Raw genomic sequence first — 22882 nt, 5'->3', positions numbered from 1 at the left:
TATTAAAGAGCTTTTTTCTGCTTGAGGATCCAATTTACATAATCAAACACATCAACTTATAAGCACAAAGGATGTACTGGATAAGAGAATTCATGTGATTTCTAACGATGGCATTATTAAGCAGAGGCTGTATTTAGTGTATGTTTTTCCTCAGTAAGGTGCTTAATATTTTGTGAAATGCTATTTCAGGAGCTATGGTTTCGAATAGATGGATGCTACAAAATTGTGCTAAATAGGGCTGTGCTTATGAATTTCAGAAAAAAAATTAATTTTAAAACAACATTTTCTTAATCTAACAGGGTCAAACTTACAAAATGTGATCCCCAAATTTCCATCTAAGCTTGTAAATTGATTCTCCTAGATTACTGTGTACATTGCATGGCAGCAGTGTGAGGTAAAATGACAAAACTCACTTTCTCAACCATCTCATGAGAATGATGCAGGGAATGTTCCCTTTCTGAGAACATTCTCCTTTGCTCATAGCTGGCTAGACGACAAGTGAGCCAGGAAGACAGAGTACATCCCCCAATGCCAATACATGCCAAAGACATGGATGCGAGGTGCAGTGGGTACACTGATGAAGTCTTCTTTGTGACTGCCCGAAGAAACTGAAAATTCAGGATGCCACCAATGAGCCCACAGATACAACAAGCTGAAAAGAGGATCATCTGAGAAGAAGAAGAAAGAGGATGTTAAAGTTGATAAGGTTGAGATGTCCAGAACATAGAGCCTTGTGGTGCTGCAGGCCAAGGATTGTAAACCTATAATGAAAAGGATGTGTTCTATTTGATTATAAAGAGGTGACAGGTGCCAGTCAGTGAAGACTTCACTCAGTCTGATTCACTACAGAGAAAGTACATCATAGAACTTCTAAAATGAAACCAATGGTATATATTTTATGAAACTCTGAAGTAAACTAAATTTATCTTTTGGATAGATCCAGATGAAATAATGCCAGTCTCTAATATGCATGCCTTTGAGGAAGAGTCATCACCTGGTGATCCCTCCCAGAGGTCTTCTGAAAGAAACACTAATATAATTTGGAGAAATGAATGGTGATGAGTTCAGATTCTCTGACTTAAATTCTGTTTAATTCTGAAATCTTCTCAAGTTTCCAAGTATCAGTAACTTCTACTTAGGTGAAATTGGGGAAATTAGTTAAATCATCTTTGTGTATTTCCACAAATGAGCATCTTTGGAACTTTCCATAGTTTGACTCAAAATCAGTGAAATCTATTGTTGCCCTGAGACACCACAGCAAATATTACACAGCTTCTGTTTCAAAAGTGTTGTTTGATTGTTTTTAAGAAACATAGAACATGGCTTTTATTCTTGATCTTACTACTGGTTCAATATGGGTCTCATATTTATAGAGTTAAAATACTTAATCAATCTATGGAGGACCTTTGGCAGCAGTAAGTAATATGCTTTCTATGCAGGAAACATCCTGTGAATACTAATAAATTTAGTTGATTCTCTAAAGAACCTCATAATAACTGTATTTGCTTTAGGAAACTGGTCTAAATTACCCTATAGGATATAATGGATCTTTAGAGGATGATATTTACTTATTATCCATTCATATTTCCTTTTCTGGAGCACAGTAGTCAATTACACTTTTCTTCCTAGTTCTTAGGGTCAAACAGAACCTATCATATGCTAGGCAAGTACTCTACAATTGTACTATACTCCCAGCAAAGCTTTCTTACCCTTGGACACACCACACACATTTCATAAAAAGTACATTTACAGTTTCCTGAAAATAATTTTGCTTTGTCCTTGAACAGCTAGCAGAAAAAAGTCATAACTTTTTCAGAAGACCTTCCTGGATATTATTGATATTATTTGTTGTGTTAATTCTTTAGGACAAAGAGTTTTATAACATATTTTTGAATGTATTTTTTACATTATAAGATATTGTTTGCTTTCAACAGTTAGTTGAGCTCTACAAGTAATATTTGAGTACTGGCCCTAAGTGAGGCTGCCTTTCTCATTAGAAGGATTTTCACAATTCCTTCTTATTATGCAATTCTTATACACTTTACTGCATTGAGGTTTAACATATTAAGTATGGCATGGTCGATATCAGAGAGAGGGAGGAGAGTACATTGATTTAGGAGTAGAGAAAAAAAATTATCAAAATAGTGTTGCAATCTATATCCTTCAGTGAAGTACTAGGAGAGGACCAGGCCATGAATATTTGAAACAGCACTAAGAAAATTTTGACAGGCAAAGATTTCTACTTGTCCAGTCATTTGCTTCATTTCTCCAAGTTAATGCTGCCTTACTTATTGTGCTTATGTCAGGTTACTTATCAGGATTGAAAACCCAATGCTGAAACAATAAAATCTTTGTATATCTTATTGAATATATTGTTGAAAATTGATTACTAATTTACAAAATTGTTCTATTTAGTTATAATGTGTATTTTAAAACAAGTAAAATTAACCATTTATATACTAATTTAAATGATATTCACTTGCCTTACAGTTTCTTGAGTACATATTTTGATGTTTACTCACATACAATATTAAATGATCTCCCATCCTTTCCATTCATTTTTACTTTCTTTTATTTTTTCTAAACAAACTGTTCCAATACAACTATAACTGGTATTGATAGTTTAAAAGTGCATAAAGAATAAAGACCATACTTAAAGAGTAATAGAAGAATTATAGCTGCCAACTAAAAATATAAACATACTTCCCCTAACAGTCCCATTTCCTTCAAATGTATAACAATTAGTTTACACATGGATGCCACAGGGAATGTTTTATCTGCCTTTCCAGAGTAGATATCATCACAAAGAAAGATGGAAGATAAGGATGATTGGGAAGCCCCACACGCACTTACTACTCTGACCCCACACCTGACTTGCTATTGGAAAACTTTTTTTTTTGAGCTCAAAGAACATTCTCCAGGTCCCTTGTATAACTAAATTTGCCAATTAATAAAAGCTTATGGTATTTTATATGGTACCAATAGAATAAATCGTGCCTTGTCCTTCTTTTCAACTCTGATAAAATGTCATAAGGACTGAGTCCTCACTTCAGCATGTAGGGCTCCCTCACAGACAATATCAGAATTAACAGGGAGTATGTTGCCTATTCCAGAATGCTTTGATACTACAATAAAACATCCAAAAATAATTATATATGTATTCACAGTAGTAAAAATTTATTAAATACCTTTTAAAAGAATCAACTGCAACCAAATACCACCTCTTTCTAGGTGCTCTGCAAAATTAGCCTCACAGGAAAAAAACGTAAGTAATCCTCAGTCACAGATCTATATTTAATCAGGTCAATTTTCCACAGAATAGGTTTTATGTTTATTGCTCCATGAAGGACCCAGGTAATTTCTTGAGTGTCTCTACAGGAAAAAATATAAAGACTCTCATGTAGAGCAAATATTAAAATTTAAATATTCAAGTATTTAAAGTGTATCAAAGATGTTTTTCAAGAACTTTGGTGGTTTTTTGTTTACTTTTTTATTTAAGACACGGTTTCTCTGTAAATTTGGAGCCTGTCCTGAAACCAGCTCTTGTAGACCAGGCTGGCCTTGAACTCACAGAAATTTGCCTGCCTCTGCCTCCTAAATCCTAGGATTAAAAGCACACACCACCACTGTCCAGCCTGGTGTTTTACTTATCTCTAACATTTTGATACTATTCTTTGAAACACTGAACTCAAAATTTGCCTCTTAGTTTCTCTTTAATCCTGAATTAGCAACATTAAGTAGACAAAAGTACTCTAGTTATAATTTCTGTTTTGAATTTCAAACCCTTCAATATAGGATAGAAACAAGGCAAAAACTTACAACAAGTCCTGATTTTTTTTTGGCGCACAGTATTCCACATATGCCACAAAGAAGAAACTGCAAAAGAAAAGAAGAATTATTGTATTTATATAGCTAGGAGAAGCTTAAATGTTTAACTCATTATAATCCATTCATGACACTTTCTCCAAGCAATCTTGCACGTTTCAGACTCCCATCCAGACAAAATAAAAACCTTGTTGTAGAATGTCAAAGGCTAAATTTTATGTATTTTTTTTGTAAAAGCTCATTGTGAGACTTAATACTTAAATATGTTTGTTACCGGTAAAAAAAATGTGAAGTAAAGAAACTAGAATTTTGTTCCTCTTGACTCATTTCATTGTCATTTTCTATTTTACTTTCTCAGAGACAAATACATTATAAGACATTCATTCACATTAAGCACTTAGACCTCATTAGGTTGTTACATGGATAAGGAAAATACCACAGATAAAATTATAAGACATCAAAAAAGAAGATCATTCTCTATAGAGACATCAATTGCTTCATATTTTGAGACAATGATTACACCATTCTGACAGAAATATTGTCTCTGTGGACATGTCCAAAGAACCCAAACAGACAAAGCAATGGATGGCATACAATTTCATATTAATGAGAAACTGATTACAAAGCATTATGCAAAAAAAAGTACATTAAATAATCTACCCATGATAAAGTAGTCAAGAGTTTAATTTGTATAAAAGTATCTAAGGCTGTTGGAATAAAAATTTATTCATAATTGAGTTGGCCTAACAATTTAGTTAAAATAAATAATTTATAAGAAGTAATAAGAAATTCCTGATTCAAATTTGCTAAGAAACATGTTTCTATTTGATTTTTAATTTTATGATTTTTTAAAATTTCATAGTGAGTAATGTTCTTGCCACCAAACCTGACAGCCTGAGTCCATATCCTTTTGACTCACAAAGTGAAAAGAACCAATTTTTACAGTTTATTTGCAGATGTCCATATTTATGTCCACATGTATAAACACAAACACACACAATTATATAAATAAATATAATAAAAATTCAAAATGTCTCAAGTAATAGCTAATAATATAACTAGTTTCAGTGAAATATTTTGTATCTGGATATATTTTTCAAAATGCATCCAAAAATATTCCAATACTTCCCTGAAATAATATGTATGTGAGGAACATATTGAAAAACAGTGGGACTGTCTGTGACGTCCTTGGAGCCAAGCAAGAGGCTCTGATCCTGTGCTGAGAGGATCCAGAGAGGGGAGTGGATGGCCAGAAAATCTTTGGGAATTAGAGGGTGCCTGGATGGTCCCAGGGATCTGAGTCCAGGCACCCTCTAATTCCCAAAGATTTTCTGGTTATACAGAGGGGTGTCTTCCTGAATCCTGGATTTTTTTTTTTACCACATTTCCTCCTGCTCCCAAGTACTCCTTTTTATATCTGAGGTCCTTGAATATTCCAAATCAGCCTGCTTCAGGGAAGAGAGGTCTGAGGAGTAGCAGGGAGTGTTTGTGCCATTGGGGCTTCTTCGTACCACCCCACCCTGCCTCTCAAGCCTGCTTTTCTGTTTGCAAGGTCCTTTCTGTCTGCAAGGAGTCCTGCTAATTTGCTGAGTGGATCCAGAGAGGTGATCCAGAGTGCCCGAGCAGCTGGATGGTCCCAAGGAACTGAGTCCAGGCCTTATCCAATTCCCTAAGATTTTCTGGCCATCCAGCTGAGTGTGTTCCCAGCTGCTGGTCTTCTTTACCCCATTCCATCATGCCCCCAGGCACTCCTTTTCATCTGCAGGTTCCCCCAGCACAACCCCCAGCACAACCGGCTACATGGAAGATGGGTTCTGAAAGCCTGCTCCAGTGCTGAGGGAACCCAAGAGAGGGCAGACCAAGAAAACCTCCCAAGTACACAGTCAGCCACAGAAAATATTGGACCAAGATGCCAAGACTCTCCTGGCCTCAATTGAAGGAAGAGATTGGCAGGCACCAATGCAAGAATTTTCCAACATCCTGAAAACCAAAAATGACAACACCAGAATCCAGCAAACACACAACAAGACTTGAACACCATAACCCAGAAGAAGTAGAAGAAATTGACTTTTAACCTTATGAAAATGATGGAGACCCTTAAACAGGAAGTGAAAAACTCCTTTAAAGAGATGGAAGACAAGACAAACAAAAAGTTAGAAGAAATTAATAAATCACTCAAAGATACCCACAAAAATAAAAAAGCTATCAAACAGGTAAAGGAAACAGTTCAAGACTAAAGACCAAAATGGACGTAATAAAGGGATGGCTATATATGGAAAATCTGGGTAAAAGAACAGAAAGTACAGAGACAAGTATAACCAACAGAATGTAAGAGATAGAAGAAAGAATCTCAGGCACTGAGGATATAATAGAGGGAATAGATGAACTGATCAAAGAAAACAGCAAATCCACCATATTCTTAACACAAAACATCCAGGAAATCTAGGACCCCATGAAAAGAACAAACCTAAGAATAATAGGGGTAGAAGAAGGAGAAGAATTACAGTTCAAAGCTCAGAAATTATATTCAACAAAATTATAGAAGAAAACTATCCCAACCTAAAAAGGAATATTCCTATGAAGGTACAAGAAGCATACAGAACATCAAATACACTGGAACAAAAAGAAAAAAAAACATCATCTCACCATATAATAATCAAAACACAAAACATACAGAATAAAGAAAGAATATTAAGAGCTGCAAAGGAAAAAGGTCAAGTAATGTATAATGGTAAACCTATCAGAATATCACCTGACTTCTCAATAAAAACCATGAAAGCCAGGAGATCCTGGATAGATGTGTTGCAGACACTAAGAGACCATGGATGCAAGGCCAGACCACTATACCCAGAATAGCTTTCTTTCAACATCAATGGAGAAAACAAGATATTACATGACAAAAACAGATTTAAACAACACATATCCACAAACCCACCCTTACAGAAAATACTAGAAAAAAAAAAACACAACACAAGGAAGCCAACAACACCCACAATAGCACAGATATCTGACAACCCTCCACCAACACAACTCAAAGAAAGGAAACACGCAAAAACTACCACCAAAAATATAACAGGAGTTAACAATCACTGGTCATTAACATAGATTAATATCCCAACCCTGCCCCGCTGTATGCTAGGACCAGTGCTCAACTACAGTCTTAAGCTCCTAAACTAAGGCGACCCACCCAGAGTGGTGAGTGCCTGCCAGCCGGGCAGGCCTCAGGGACCCCTGTAAGGGAGCCTGGCACCTTCAGCTCCAGCGCCAGGCTTCCTGCGGGCTCCTGGATACCACCCCTCCCCCACCCCTGCTCCATTCATCCTGTTGGCCCTGGATCATTGGGCTACCGGCGGCCCTGTTTAGTTGCTGAGGAATCCCATCAGGACGGGTGAGTGTGTGCTACCCAGGGGCGGGCGGACTGTCCCGGAAGAGAGCACAAACCCCCTCCCCCAGCTCCTTCTGCAGGGCTGTCTTTCTTTCGCACGACCCAGCACCCCTCCCCAACCCTGCCCCGCTGTATGCTAGGACCAGTGCTCAACTACAGTCTTAAGCTCCTAAACTAAGGCGACCCACCCAGAGCGGTGAGTGCCTGCCAGCCGGGCAGGCCTCAGGGTCCCCTGTAAAGGAGCCGGGCACCTTCAGCTCCGGCGCCAGGCTTCCTGCGCGCTCCTGGATACCACCCCCCCCCCCCCACTTGCTCCATTCATCCTGTTGGCCCTGGATCATTGGGCTACCAGTGGCCCTGTTTAGTTGCTGAGGAATCCCATCAGGACGGGAACGGTTCCTGCTTCTACACTGAAGAGATATACCCTGAGAGTCAATCACAGCAAAGTCTGGACCAAGAGACCAGGCCTCTCCTGGCTCCATTTGAAGGAAGAGATGGGAAGGCGCCAATACAAGAATTCCTCCAACAATCTGAAAGGCAACATGACACCACCAGAAACCAGGGATCCCGAAATGAGAAGAATTGTACACCCTACTCCTGTAGAAATAGAAGAAATCGACTCAAAAGTGAACTATATGAAAATAATAGAGGACCTTAAACAGGAGGTGAAAAACTGCCATAAACAATTAGAGATTACAAACAAAAAGGTAGAGGAAATAAATAAATCGCTCAAAGACACGCAAGAAAACCAAGAGAAACAAGAAAAAGCAATCAAACAGGTTAGGGAAGCGGTTCAAGACATGAAGAATGAAATGGAAGCAATGAAGAAAGCACAAACCAAGGGAAGAATGGAGATGGAAAATCTGGGTAAACGAACAGGAATGACAGAAACAAGTACTAACAACAGATTACAAGAGATAGAAGAGAGAATATCAGACACTGAAGATACCATAGAAAAAATAAACACACTGATCAAAGAAAACAGCAAAACCAACAAATTCTCATCACAAAACATTCAGGAAATTTGGGACACAATAAAAAGACCAAACCTAAGAATAATTGGAGTAGAAGAAGGAGAAGAAGTGCAGCTCAACGGTACAGAAAATATACTTAATAAAATTATAGAAGAAAACTTTCCCAACCTGAAGAAAGAGGTACCTATGAAGGTTCAAGAAGCATACAGAACACCAAATAGGCTGGATCAAAAAAAAAAAAACATCCCCTCGCCATATAATAATCAAAACACAAAATACACAGAATAAAGAAAGAATATTAAGAGCCGCAAAGGAAAAAGGCCAAGTTACTTATAGAGGTAAACCTATCAGACTTACACCTGACTTCTCTATGGAAAACATGAAAGCCAGAAGGTCCTGGATAGATGTACTGCAAAAACTAAGAGATCATGGATGCAAGCCCAGACTACTATATCCAGCCAAGCTTTCGTTCACTATAAATGGAGAAAACAAAATTTTCCAGGATAAAAACAAATTCAAACAATACATAGCCACAAATCCAGCCTTACAGAAAATTATAGAAGGAAAATCACTAACCAAGGAGTCCAACAATGCCCAGAATAACTCAGTCATCTAGAGACCTTTCACCAGCGCAACTCAAAGAAGGGAAACACACAAACCCTACTACTAAAAAAGTGACCGGAGTTAACAACCACTGGTCATTAATATCACTTAATGTCAATGGGCTCAACTCACCTATAAAAAGGCACAGGCTAAGGGATTGGATACGAAAACAGGATCCAACGTTCTGCTGTCTACAAGAAACACACCTCAACCACAAAGACAGGCACCTACTCAGAGTAAAGGGCTGGGAAAAGGCTTATCAAGCAAATGGACCTAAGAAACAAGCAGGTGTGGCCATACTAATTTCTAACAAATTTGACTTCAAACTTAAATCAATCAGAAGAGATGGAGAGGGACATTTTATACTCATAACAGGAACAATTCATCAGGATGAAGTCTCAATCCTGAATATCTATGCCCCGAATATAAAAGCGCCCACGTATGTAAAAGAAACATTACTAAAACTCAAGGCAGCCATCAAACCACACACACTAATAGTAGGAGACTTCAACACTCCTCTCTCACCAATGGACAGGTCAATCAGACAGAAACCTAACAGAGAAATTAGAGAATTAATGGAGGTAATGAAGCAAATGGACTTAACAGACATCTATAGATTATTCCACCCGAAGAGGAAAGAATATACCTTCTTCTCTGCAGCTCATGGAACCTTCTCGAAAATTGACCACATACTTGGTAACAAAGCTAACTTACACAGTTACAAAAAAATATTAGTAACCACCTGTGTCTTATCAGATCACCATAGATTAAAGTTAGAATTCAACAACAATGCTACCCCCAGAAAGCCTACAAACTCATGGAAACTGAACAGTCAACTTCTGAACCATACCTGGATTAAGGAAGAAATAAAGAAAGAAATTAAAGTCTTCCTTGAATTCAATGAAAATAAAGAAACAACATACTCGAACTTATGGGACACTATGAAAGCAGTGCTAAGAGGAAAGTTCATCGCACTAAGTGCCCACTTAAAGAAAACAGAGAAAGCACATATTGAAGACTTAACAGCCCACCTGAAAGCTCTAGAAAAAAAAGAAGCAGACTCACCTAGGAGGAGTAGAAGATTGGAAATAATCAAACTGAGGGCTGAAATCAACAAAATAGAAACACAGAAAACAATCCAAAGAATCAATGAAACAAAAAGCTGGTTCCTGGAGAAAATCAACAAGATTGATAAACCCCTATCCAAACTAATCAAACGGCAGAGAGAGAATACGCAAATTAATAAGATCAGAAATGAAAAGGGGGACATAACCACAGACACAGAGGAAATTCAGAGAATCATCAGATCATATTACAAAAGCCTGTATAACACAAAACTGGAAAATGTAAAAGAAATGGACACTTTTTCGATAAATACCATACACCAAAGTTACACCAGGACCAGGTGAACAATCTAAACAGACCTGTTGGTCACGAAGAATTAGAAGCTGTTATCAAAAACCTCCCTACCAAAAAAAGCCCAGGACCAGATGGTTTCAATGCAGAATTCTACCAGAACTTCCAAGAAGAGCTAATACCCATACTCCTTAATGTATTCCACAATATAGAAACAGAAGGGTCATTACCTAATTCCTTTTATGAAGCTACAGTTACTCTGATACCAAAACCACACAAAGACTCAACCAGGAAAGAGAATTACAGGCCAATCTCACTCATGAACATCGACGCAAAAATCCTCAACAAAATACTGGCAAACCGAATCCAAGAACACATTAGGGAAACTATCCATTATGATCAAGTAGGCTTCATTCCTGAGATGCAGGGCTGGTTCAACATACGAAAATCTATCAAAGTAACCCAGCATATAAATAAACTGAAGGAAAATAACCATATGATCATCTCATTAGATGCTGAAAAAGCATTCGACAAAATTCAACACCCATTTATGTTAAAAGTCTTGGAGAGATTAGGGATACAAGGGTCATACCTAAATATAATAAATATATATAATATAATATGTATATTATATTATATTATAAATATAATATAATATGTAAAAATACAGCAAGCCGACAGCTAACATCAAATTAAACGGAGAGAAACTCAACGCCATCCCGCTTAACTCAGGAACACGACAAGGATGTCCACTCTCTATACCTCTTCAATATAGTACTTGAAGTTTTAGCAATAGCAATAAGACAACATAGTGGGATCAAGGGGATTCAAATTGGAAAGGAAGAAGTTAAACTTTCGTTATTCGCAGATGATATGATAGTGTACTTAAGCGACCCCCAAAACTCCACCAAAGAACTTTTACAGCTGATAAACAGCTTTAGTAATGTGGCAGGATACAAGATCAACTCCAAAAAATCAGTCGCCCTCTTATACACAAAGGATAGGGAAGCAGAGAGGGAAATCAGAGAAGCTTCACCATTCACGATAGCCACAAACAGCATTAAATATCTGTGGGTAAATCTAACCAAGGAAGTGAAAGATCTATTTGACAAGAACTTTAAGGCATTGAAGAAAGAAATTGAAGAAGATACCAAAAAATGGATGGATCTACCTTGCTCTTGGATTGGGAGGATCAACATAGTAAAAATGGCAATTCTACCTAAGGCAATTTATAGATTCAATGCAATCCCCATCAAGATCCCATCAAAATTCTTCACAAATCTAGAGAGGACAATAATCAACTTTATATGGAAAAACAAAAAACCCAGGATAGCCAAAACAATCCTATACAATAAAGGATCTTCTGGAGGCATTACCATCCCTGACTTCAAACTCTATTACAGAGCTACAGTAATGAAAACAGTGTGGTACTGGCATAAAAACAGAGAAGTCGACCAATGGAATCGTATAGAAGACCCGGATTTTAACCCACAAACCTATGAACACCTCATTTTTGATAAAGGAGCTAAAAGTATACAATGGAAGAAAGAAAGCATCTTCAACAAATGGTGCTGGCACAACTGGATGTCAACCTGTAGAAGAATGAAAATAGGCCCACATCTTTCACCGTGCACAAAACTCAAGTCCAAATGAATTAAAGACCTCAATATCAGCCCGAACACGCTGAAAAGGATAGAAGAGAAATTGGGAAATACCCTACAACAGATGGGCACAGGAGATCGCTTTCTATGTATAACCCCAGAAGCACAGACATTAAGGGCAACATTGAATAAATGGGACCTACTAAAACTGAGAAGCTTCTGCAAAGCAAAGGACACTGTCACTAGGACACAAAGGCAACCTACTGACTGGGAGAAGATCTTCACCAACCCTGCAACAGACAAAGGTCTGATCTCCAAAATATATAGAGAACTCAAGAAACTAGACTTTAAAATGCTAATTAACCCAATTAAAAAATGGGGCACTGATCTGAACAGAGAATTCTCAACAGAAGAAGTTCAAATGGCCAAAAGACACTTAAGGTCATGCTCAACTTCCTTAGCAATCAGGGAAATGCAAATCAAAACAACTTTGAGATATCATCTTACACCTGTCAGAATGGCTAAAGTCAAAAACACCAACGATAACCTTTGCTGGAGAGGTTGTGGAGGAAGGGGTACCCTCATCCATTGCTGGTGGGAATGCAATCTTGTGCAACCACTATGGAAGTCAGTGTTTCGGTTTCTTAGGAAATTCGAGATCAACCTACCCCTGGACCCAGCAATACCACTCTTGGGAATATACCCAAGAAATGCCCTATTATATGACAAAAGCATTTGTTCAACTATGTTCATAGCAGTATTATTTGTAATAGCCAGAACCTGGAAACAACCTAGATGCCCTTCAATGGAAGAATGGATGAAGAAAGTATGGAATATCTAAACATTAGAGTACTACTCAGCGGTAAAAAACAATGACTTCTCGAATTTTGCATGCAAATGGATGGAAATAGAAAACACTATCCTGAGTGAGGTATCCCAGACCCCAAAAGATGAATATGGGATGTACTCACTCATAATTGGTTCCTAGCCATAAATAAGGGTCACGGAGTCTACAATAGGTGAATCTAAAGAAGCTAAGTAAGAAGGGGAACCCAAGGAAAAACATATAGTTATCCTCTTGGCTAAGGGAAGTAGACAAAATTGCCGGGGAGAAAATTGGGATCTTGGGGTGGGGTGGGTTGGGTGTAAGGGGAGATGGGGAGAGAAAAGTTAGAAGGGAAGGAGGTCGGGCCTTGGGAAAGCAGGAGGATTGGGATAAAGGAAGGTTGGACAGGGGAGCACGGAACCACAATTCTTAGTTAAGGGAACCACTTTAGGGTTGGCAAGAGACCTGATCCTAGAGGGGCTCCCAGGTGCCCAAGCTGAGGTGCCCAGTTAGTTCCTTGGGCAGTTGAGAATAGGGAACCTGAAATGACCCTATCCTTGAGCAATACTGACGAATATCTTGCATATCATCATAGAACCTTCATCTGGTGATGGATGGAGATAGAGACAGAGACCCACACTGGAGCACTGGACTGAGCTCCCAAAGTCCCAATGAGGAGCAGAAGGAGGGAGAACATGAGCAAAGAAGTCGGGACCACGAGGGATGCACCCACCCACTGAGACAGTGGAGCTGATCTATTGAGAGCTCACCAAGACCAGCTGGACTGTGACTGAAAAAGCATGGGATAAAACTGGACTCTCTGAACATGGCGAACTATGAGGGCTGATGAGACGCAAAGGACAATGGCACGGGGGTTTGATCCTACGTAATGTGATGGCTTTGTGGGAGCCCAGCCAGTTTGGATGTTCACCTTCCTAGATATGGACGGAGGTGGGAGGTCCTAGGTCTTACCACAGGGCAGAAAACCCTGACTGCTCTTTGGACTGGAGAGGGAGGGGGAAAGGAGTGGGGGGAGGGGGAGAAGGGTGGGAGGAGGGGGCGTAGGTTGGGAGGAGGGGGAGGGAAATGGGAGGCTGGGAGGAGGTGGAAACTTGTTTTTTTTTTTTCTCCATTTCTCAATAAAAAAAAGTAAAAAAAAAAACATAGATTAATATCAATGGACTCAATTAAGCTATAAAAAGACACACGTTAAGAAAAATGATACAGCTGTGTTCTACTCATGCCGCCCTGCCCTCCAAGTTCTCCCTTTTGTCCGTGGGTCATTGGATTACAAGGCGTCCATGTTTAGGTGCTGAGGAGTTCCATCTGGACGGGTGAGTGTATGCTATCCAGGGGCAGATTGTCCTGGAGGAGAGCACAAACCCCCCTCTCCCAGCTCCTTCTGCAGGGCTGTCTTTCTTATGTACAACCCAGCCCCCCAGCACCCCCCAACCCTGCCCTGCTGTATGCTATGACCGGTGCTCAAGAACAGTTTTAAGCTCCTACACTAAGGCTACCCACCCAGAGCAGTGAGTGCCTGCCTACCTGGCAGGCCTCAAGGTCCCCTGTAAGGGAGCCCGGGCACCTTCAGCTTGTGTTCCAAGGGTGCCTGTGCTCTCCTGGATCTCGCCCTGCCTGCCCCATTTTTCCTTTTGTCCCCAGATCATTGGGCTACCAGGCGGCCCTGTTTAGGGGCTGAAGAGTTCCATATGGACTGGTGAGTGTGTGCTATCCAGGGGCGGATTGTCCCGGAAGAGGGCACAAACCCCCCTCCCCCAGCTCCTTCTGCAGGGCTGTCTTACTTACACACGACCCCCCCCCCCCAAGCCAGCGTTTTCTGCTAGGTCCTTTGCTCAGGAACAGTTTTCTGCTCCTACACTAAGGCTACCCACCCAGAGCAGTGAGTGCCTGCCTACTGGGCAGGCCTCAAGGACCCCCAAAAGGGAGCATGCGCACCTTCAGCTTTTAGGGCAGGGTGTCCTGTGTTCTACTCATCTCCACCCTGCCCCCAAGTTCTCCCTTTTTTCGCGGGTCATTGGACTACCAGGAGTCCATGTTTAGGTGCTGAGGAGTTCCATCTGGATGAGACGGTTCATGCTTCTACACTGAAGAGGTACACCCAGAGAGTCAGTCACAGCAAAGACTGGAACAAGACACCAGGCCTCTCCTGGCTCCATTTGAAGGAAGAGATGGGAAGGCACCAATGCAAGAATTCCTCCAGCAACCTGAAAGTCAACATGACATCACCAGAATCCTGGGATCCCGAAAGAAGAAGAATTGTACACCCTACTCTAGAAGAAATTGACTCAAAAGTGAATTATATGAAAATAATAGAAGACCTTAAACAGGAGGTGGAAAACTGCCATAAACAATTAGAGATTACAAACAAAAAAGTAGAGGAAATGAATAAATCACTCAAAGATACCAAAGAAAACCAAGAGAAACAAAAAAAAAGCAATCAAAGAGGTGAGGAAAGTGGTTCAAGACTTGAAGAATGAAATGGAAGTAATGAAGAAAACACAAACCGAGGGAAGGAAGGAGATGGAAAATCTGGGTAAATGAACAGGAACTACAGAGACAAGGAATACCAACAGATTACAAGAGATAGAAGAAAGAATTTCAGACACTTAAGATACCATAGAGAAAATAAACACACTGATCAAAGAAAACAGCAAAACCAACAAATTCTCATCACACATCATTCAGGAAATCTGGGAAACAATAAAAAGACCAAACCTAAGAATAATTCGCATAGAAGAAGGAGAAGAAGTACAGCTCAATGGTCCAGAAAATATATTTAATAAAATTATAGAAGAGAACCTTCCCAACCTAAAGAAAGATATTGGTTTGAAGGTTCAAGAAGCATACAGAACACCGAATAGACTAGACCAAAAAAAAAAAAGTCTCCTCACCATATAATAATCAAAACACAAAACATGCAGAATCAAGAAAGAATATTAAGAGCTGCAAAGGAAAAAGGCCAAGTTACTTATAAATGTAAACCTATCAGACTTACACCTGATTTCTCTATGGAAAAAAATGAAAGCCACAAGGTCCTGGATAGATGTACTGCAGAAACTAAGAGACCATGGATGCAAGCCCAGACTACTATACCCAGCCAAGCTTTCATTCACTATAAATAAAGAAAACAAAATTTTCCAGAATAAAAACAAATTTAAACAATATGTAGCCACAAATCGAAATTACAGAAAGTAATAGAAGGAAAATCACAAATAAAGAAGTCCAACAATGACCACAATAACTCAAACATCTAGAGACCCTTCACCAGCACAACTCAAAGAAGGGAAACACACAAACTCTACTACTAAAAAAGTGAACTGAGTTAACAACTGGTCATTTATATCACTTAATGTCAATGGACTCAACTCACCTATAAAAATGCACAGGCTAAGAGATTGGATACGAAAACAGGATCCAACATTCTGCTACTTACAAGAAACACACCTTAACCACAAAGACAGGCACCTACTCAGAGTAAAGGGATGGGAAAAGGCTTATCAAGCAAATGGACCTAAGAAACAAGCTTGTGTGGCCATACTAATTTCTAACAAAGTTGACTTCAAACTAAAATCAATCAGAAGAGATGGAGAGGGACATTTTATACTCATAAAAGGAACAATTCGTCAGGATGAAGTCTCAATCCTGAATATCTATGTCCCTAATATAAAAGCACCCACGTATGTAAAAGAAACATTACTAAAACTCAAGGCTGCCATCAAACCACACACACTACTAGTAGGAGACTTCAACACTCCTCTCTCACCAATGGACAGGTCAATCAGACAGAAACCTAACAGAGAAATAAGAGAATTAATGGAGGTAATGAAGCAAATGGACTTAACAGACATCTATAGAACATTCCACCCAAATAGGAAAGAATATACCTTCTTCTCTGCAGCTCATGGAACCTTCTCGAAAATTGACCACATACTTAGTAACAAAGCAAACTTCCAAAGTTACAAAAAAATATTCATAAGCTCCTTTGTCTTATCAGATCACCATGGATTAAAGTTAGAATTCAACAAAAATGCTATGCCCAGAAAGCCTACAAACTCATGGAAACAGAACAGTTAACTACTGAACCACACCTGGATCAAGGAAGAAATAAAGGAAGAAATTAAAGTCTTCTTGAATTCAATGAAAATAAAGAAACAACCTACTCAAACTTATGGGACACTATGAAAGCAATCCTAAGAGGAAAGTTCATAGCACTAAGTGCCAACTTAAAAAAAAAAAAACAGAAAAAGCACACATTGAAGTCTTAACCACCCACCTGAAAGCTCTAGAAAAATAAAGAAACAGACTCACATAGGAGGAGTAAAAAACTGGAAATAATCAAACTGAGGGTGGAAATCAACAAAATAAAAACACAGAAAACAATCCAAAGAATCAATGAAACAAAAAGCTGGTTCCTGGAGAAAAATCAACAAGATTGATAAACCCCTATCCAAACTAATTAAATGGCAGAGAGAGAATATGCAAATTAATAGGATGAGAAATGAAAAGGGGGACATAACCACAGACACAGAGGAAATTCAGAGAATCCTTAGATCTTACTACAAAAGACTGTATGCCACAAAACGGAAAAATGTAAAGGAAATGGACACTTTTTTAGATAAATACCATATACCAAAGTTAAACCAGGACCAGGTGAACAATCTAAATAGACCTGTTAGTCGCGAAGAATTAGAAGCTGTTATCAAAAACCTCCCTACCAAAAAAGCCCAGGACCAGATGGTTTCAATGCGGAATTCTACCAGAACTTCCAAGAAGACCTAATGCTTATACTCCTTAATGTATTTCACAATATAGAAACAGAAGAGTCATTGCCAAATTCCTTTTAAGAAGCTACAGTCACTCTGATACAAAAACCACACAAAGACTCAAACAAAAAAGAGAATTATAAGCCAATCTCACTCATGAATATTGACGCAAAAATCATCAAAAAAATACTGGCAAACCATATCCAAGAACACATTAGAAAAATTATCCATTATGATCAAGTAGGCTTCATCCCAGAGATGCAGGTTTCCTTCAACATCCGAAAATCTATCAATGTAATCCATCACATAAATAAACTGAAAGAAAAAACCATATAATCATTTCATTAGATGCTGAAAAAGCATTTGACAAATTTCAACATCCCTTCATGATAAAAGTATTGGAGAGATTAGGGATACAAGGGTCATACCTAAATATAATAAAAGCTATATACAGCAAGCCGACAGCTAACATCAAATTAAACAGAGAGAAACTCAAAGCCATCCCACTAAACTCAGGAACACGACAAGGATGTCCACTCTCGCCATACCTCTTCAATATAGTGCTTGAAGTTCTAGCAATAGCAATAAGACAATATAAGGTGATCAAGGGTATTTGAATAGGAAAGGAAGAAGTGAAACTTTCATTATTTGCAGATGATATGATAGTATACATACGCGACCCCTAAAACTCCACGAAATAACTTTTATAGCTGATAAACAGCTTTAGTCATGTGGCAGGATACAAGATCAAATCCAAAAAATCAGTCGCCCTCTTATACACAAAGGATATGGAAGCAGAGAGGGAAATCAGTGAAGCTTCACCTTTCACGATAGCCACAAAAAACATAAAATATCTTGGGGTAACTCTAACAAGGAAGTGAAAGATCTATTTGACAAGAACTTTAAGGTATTGAAGAAAGAAATTGAAGAGGATACCAGAAAATGGAAGGACCTCCCTTGCACTTGGATTGGGAGGATCAACATAGTAAAAATGGAAATTCTACCAAAGACAATTTATAGATTCAATGCAATCCCCTTCAAGGTCCCATCAAAACTCTTCACAGATCTTAAGAGGACAGTAATCAACTTTATATGGAAAAACAAAAAACCCAGGATAGCCAAAACAATCCTATACAATAAAGGAATATATGGAGGCATTACCATCCCTGACTTCAAACTCTATTACAGAGCTACAGTAATGAAAACAGTGTGGTACTGGCATAAAAACAGAGAAGTCGACCAATGGAATCGTATAGAAGACCCGGATTTTAACCCACAAACCTATGAACACCTCATTTTTGATAAACGAGCTAAAAGTATACAATGGAAGAAAGAAAGCATCTTCAACAAATGGTGCTGGCAAAACTGGATGTCAATCTGTAGAAGAATGAAAATAGATCCATATCTATCACCATGCACAAAACTCGAGTCCAAATGAATTAAAGACCTCAATATAAATATGAACACAGTAAACATGATAGAAGAGAAAATCGGAAGTAGTCTGCAATTCAATAAGAGCAACAATGAATAAATGGGACTTCCTGAAGCTGAGAAACTTCTGTAAAGCAAAGGACACAATCACTAAGTCAAGAACATAACCTACTGAATGAGAGAAGATCTTCACAAACCCCACATCAGACAAAGGACTGATCTCCAAATATATAAAGAACTCAAGAAACTATACATTAAATCTCTAAATGACCCAATTAAAACTAAACAGAGAATCTTCAACAGAAGAATTCCAAATGGTCGAAAGATACCTAAGGACATGTTCAACTTCCTTAGGTATCAGGGAAATGCAAATCAAAACAACTTTGAGATACCATCTTACACCTGTCAGAATGGCTAAAATAAAAAACACAAATGATAGCCTATCCTGGAGAGGGTGTGGAATAAGGGGAGCACTCAGTCATTGCTGGTGGGAATGCAAACTTTTGCAACCACTTTGGAAATCAATGTGGCAGTTTCTCAGAAAATTGGGAGTCAACCTACCTCAGGATCTAGCAATACCACTCTTGGGACTATACACAAGAGATTCCCAATCATACTATAAAATCATTTGTTCAACTATGTTCAAAACATAGCCCTTACAATAGCCACAACTTGGAAACAACCTAGATGCCCCCCAATGGATGAATAGATAATGAAAGTGTTGTACATCTGCATATTATAGTACTACTCAGTGGTAAAAATCAATGACATCCTGAATTTTGCATGCAAATGGATAGAAATAGAGAACACTATCCTGAGTGAGGTAACACAGACACAAAAATATGAATATGGTATGTACCTACTCATTAGTGTATTCTAGTAATAAACAATGGACATTGAGTCTATCGTTCGTGATCCTAGAGAAGCTAAATTATAAGGTAAACCCAAAGAAATACTTATATAGATTCTTCTAAAAATAGAAAGCAGAGAAGATTGCTGGGCAAAAGTTGGGAGCATCAGGTTGGGGTTGGGGTGGGAGTTAGGGGAGGGGAGAGAGAAGGGAGAAGGGGAGGGTTCAGGAGAGCTTGGGGGAGTGGGATGGTTTAGATAGAGGAAGGATGGATATGGGAAAAGGGAAGAAGATATCTTAATTAAGGGAGTCATTTTGGGGTTGGCAAGAGGCTTGGCTCTAGAGGGATTTCACGGTGTCCGCAGTGATGACCCCAGCTAGGACCCTGGGCAGTGGAGAAAAGGGTGCCTGAACTGGTCTTGTCCCTTAGTCACCCTGATGACTATCTTGACTATCACAATAGAACCTTCATCCGGAGACAGATAGAAATAGAAACAGATACCCACGTCAGATCACAGGACTGAGCTCCCAAGGTCCAGGTGAAAAGCAGAAGGATGGAGAATATGATCAAGGAAGTCAGTACCATGAGGGGTTGGTCCATCAGCTGAAACAGTGTTCCTGAGCTAATGGAGCTCACCAAATCCAGCTGGTTTGTGACTGAATGAGCATGTGACCAAACTGGACCCTCTGAATGTGGCTTCCAATTGGGGCAGACTGAGAAGCCAATGATAATGGCACTGGGATTTGTCTCTTCTGCATGTACTGGCTTTTTGAGATCCTGTTCTATTTGGATGCATACCATCCTAAGCCTGGATGAAGTGGGGAGGGCCTTGAACTCCCACAGTGAAGGGTACCCTGTCTCTCTTTGGACTGGATGGGGAGAGGGGGCAGGGGAGAGGTGGAGTGAAAGGGGAGTGTGAGAAGGGGAAGAAGTGGAAAATGTGAATAGTATTATTTATAAAGTAATAAAAATAAAAAAAAAACAGTGGGTAAGGGAAGTTTTTTTGAAGGGACTTTCCCATAAAAGAACAAGGCAGTTATAAACCAGGCAGTATGTATCAAGAGGTGTTAGCGAGCAAAGGTTACATAAAAATTTGGAAAGATCTTAAACAACATTCAAACTATCAAGGAATGTATAAGAATCATTTATTTCATCAAATAAGTTAGGTAATCTTTCCAAATATCATACAGAAAATTTAACATGGAGTACTTTGAGTGTTCTATGTACAATTATTTGCAAATCCCATAAGAGAAAACAGCTTAGATTATTTATTAATTCAGAGGACTAAGAAATATATTCTGAATATAAAACAAATGCCATGGGACAAAATATTACTTAGCATTTTTAGAGTCTTTTGTACTCTTTCTATTGCACATGCTTCAAGACTGTGCTCAATAAATTCCAATTTGGACAAATTATAATACTTTTAGCTCCTCAAGCTCTAGATAAAAACCTCAGCATATGCTTCTCTTCAAATTTAACTAACTAGTCTGTTATTCAATCTTTTGAAGTCAACTCACCAAAATTCATTCTTCAAATAATTTGGCAGTGCAGTTTTTTGGTTTTGGTCTGTCTTGAACTAGATATATAGCTTCATTTTTATTTACAGAAAACACAAAAGGCTAGAACAGCATAATCATAATTTTTCATTCCAGTCACTTCCTTGGAATATCTGAAGAAATTTCCTATTCCTATTTGCCACTTCAGTTGGACAGAGCTACGGACTTAAGGAGTGAGAGAGTAAGAGAGAAGGTAGGTGACATTTTCAATTATCCTTAGTCAAGTATTTTAAATACATTCTGTAATAGTTATTCTAGTTAGGATATCTAAAATAATGGAAATGTGTAGTGCAGTTGAAAAGTTCTTGGCTTATACTTAGTCATCTTAACTTATTGAAAACAGTATCACCCCAACAACATAGCCAACTTACCTTTTATTCTATCGTCTATCTTTATTTACAACAAGCCTTAGCACTGGTAAAGTACTTCACAGATGGTCTAATCTAGTCTTTGTACTTTACAGATAGGGGCCTGGAGAACCAGAAGCCTGGACAAGTTTATCAACTTACTAAGATCACACAGGGAAATTATCCATCACACATGCAATCAAAGCTCTTATTAAGTGTCTGTAAATTTGTTTATAATTATTTACTGGAAATGATTTTCAAAATGAGTTTTTAGTTTGTGCATACCATGCAATTCACTAATAAAACACCTGCTTATGGAAATGACACCCTTTGACCTTATAGATATTAACAATTTTTGTAATAAAATGAATGGGAAGTTAATAATTATAATTATACTATAGCCTAAAGTTCATTATTCATCACTTTACTGGAATATTTGCTAATTTAAATTATTTTTGTAAGTACTTTTTCCAAATTGCAAAACATTTACCCTCATCATAAAAATTCTTAAGTAAAAAGTTGATCATATTCATGTATGTGTGTGTGTGTCTATATGTGTATGTATGTATGTATGGTGATTTTTGTGTATACTCATGTGCATGAAGCTTGAATAATATACATGGTTTTACATTAGAAATATTAAGTGAAGGGAGGAGTTTTGTTTGATATTTGCTATGAAACTTAAGTGATATAATAACCCAATGATAAGTCATCAAGTACTATATTATTAAGTGAATTAGAGTCATCTAAGGTCATCAAACAGAGTAAAGAAATTGTTAAATTAGCATTCTATATTTTAAGTGAGTCAACGTTTAATAAAAGGACCATAGAAATTTTATAGTTTGTTTACAGTATAGAAATAAGTAATGATTTTTTTCACTTTAATATATAGTGATATTATACATATGTTTTAGTAAAGAAAGCAGACTTATAGTTCAGAAGGTTAAACTAAGCCACTAGAGATCAAGCAGTGTTGTTACACATCTTTAATCCCAGGATTTGAGAGACAGAGACAGATGAAACTCTGTGAGTTAAAGGCCACCCACTTCTACACAAGATCAGTGCAGAAACAGGTCCAAGTATGGTGGCTAATATTTTTAATTCCAGTACTATGGAGTCACATGCCTTTAATATCAGCACAAAAGGGGAATACAGACACTAAGAAACAGAGACTCAGGCCTCTGTCTGAAGTTTCCCAGTCTTGGTAGAGGTAAGAATTCTCTAGTGGCTTGGCTGTTTTGCCTTTCTGATCATCAGCTTGAACCCCAATATCTGTCTCTGGGTTTATATTGTTTGTACTACATTTGGCGTCCAATATTTCATGTAAAAATAAATGAAAG

At 38.3% G+C, this 22882-nt stretch overlaps 1 protein-coding gene across 5 annotated transcripts in view; it reads right to left on the bottom strand.

Moving 5' to 3' along the window:
• Tmem196 (transmembrane protein 196) overlaps positions 1-22882 on the bottom strand; it is a 101109-nt gene that overhangs the window by 6043 nt on the left and 72184 nt on the right. For all 5 annotated transcript variants that reach the window (XM_041639018.1, XM_041639021.1, XM_041639019.1 and 2 more), the window contains exons 2-3: positions 3820-3876; positions 414-668 (exon numbers count right to left, since the gene is read on the bottom strand). In XM_041639018.1, coding sequence (XP_041494952.1) covers positions 414-668; positions 3820-3876 — 312 coding nt within the window. The remainder of the gene's footprint in view (positions 1-413; positions 669-3819; positions 3877-22882) is intronic.

This window comes from Microtus oregoni, unplaced genomic scaffold, assembly GCF_018167655.1.
Source record: "Microtus oregoni isolate MIOR12 unplaced genomic scaffold, Mior012 000056F_ref0000123, whole genome shotgun sequence".
NCBI classification, from domain to species: domain Eukaryota; kingdom Metazoa; phylum Chordata; class Mammalia; order Rodentia; family Cricetidae; genus Microtus; species Microtus oregoni.
This window is presented reverse-complemented; position numbering and strand designations above follow the sequence as displayed.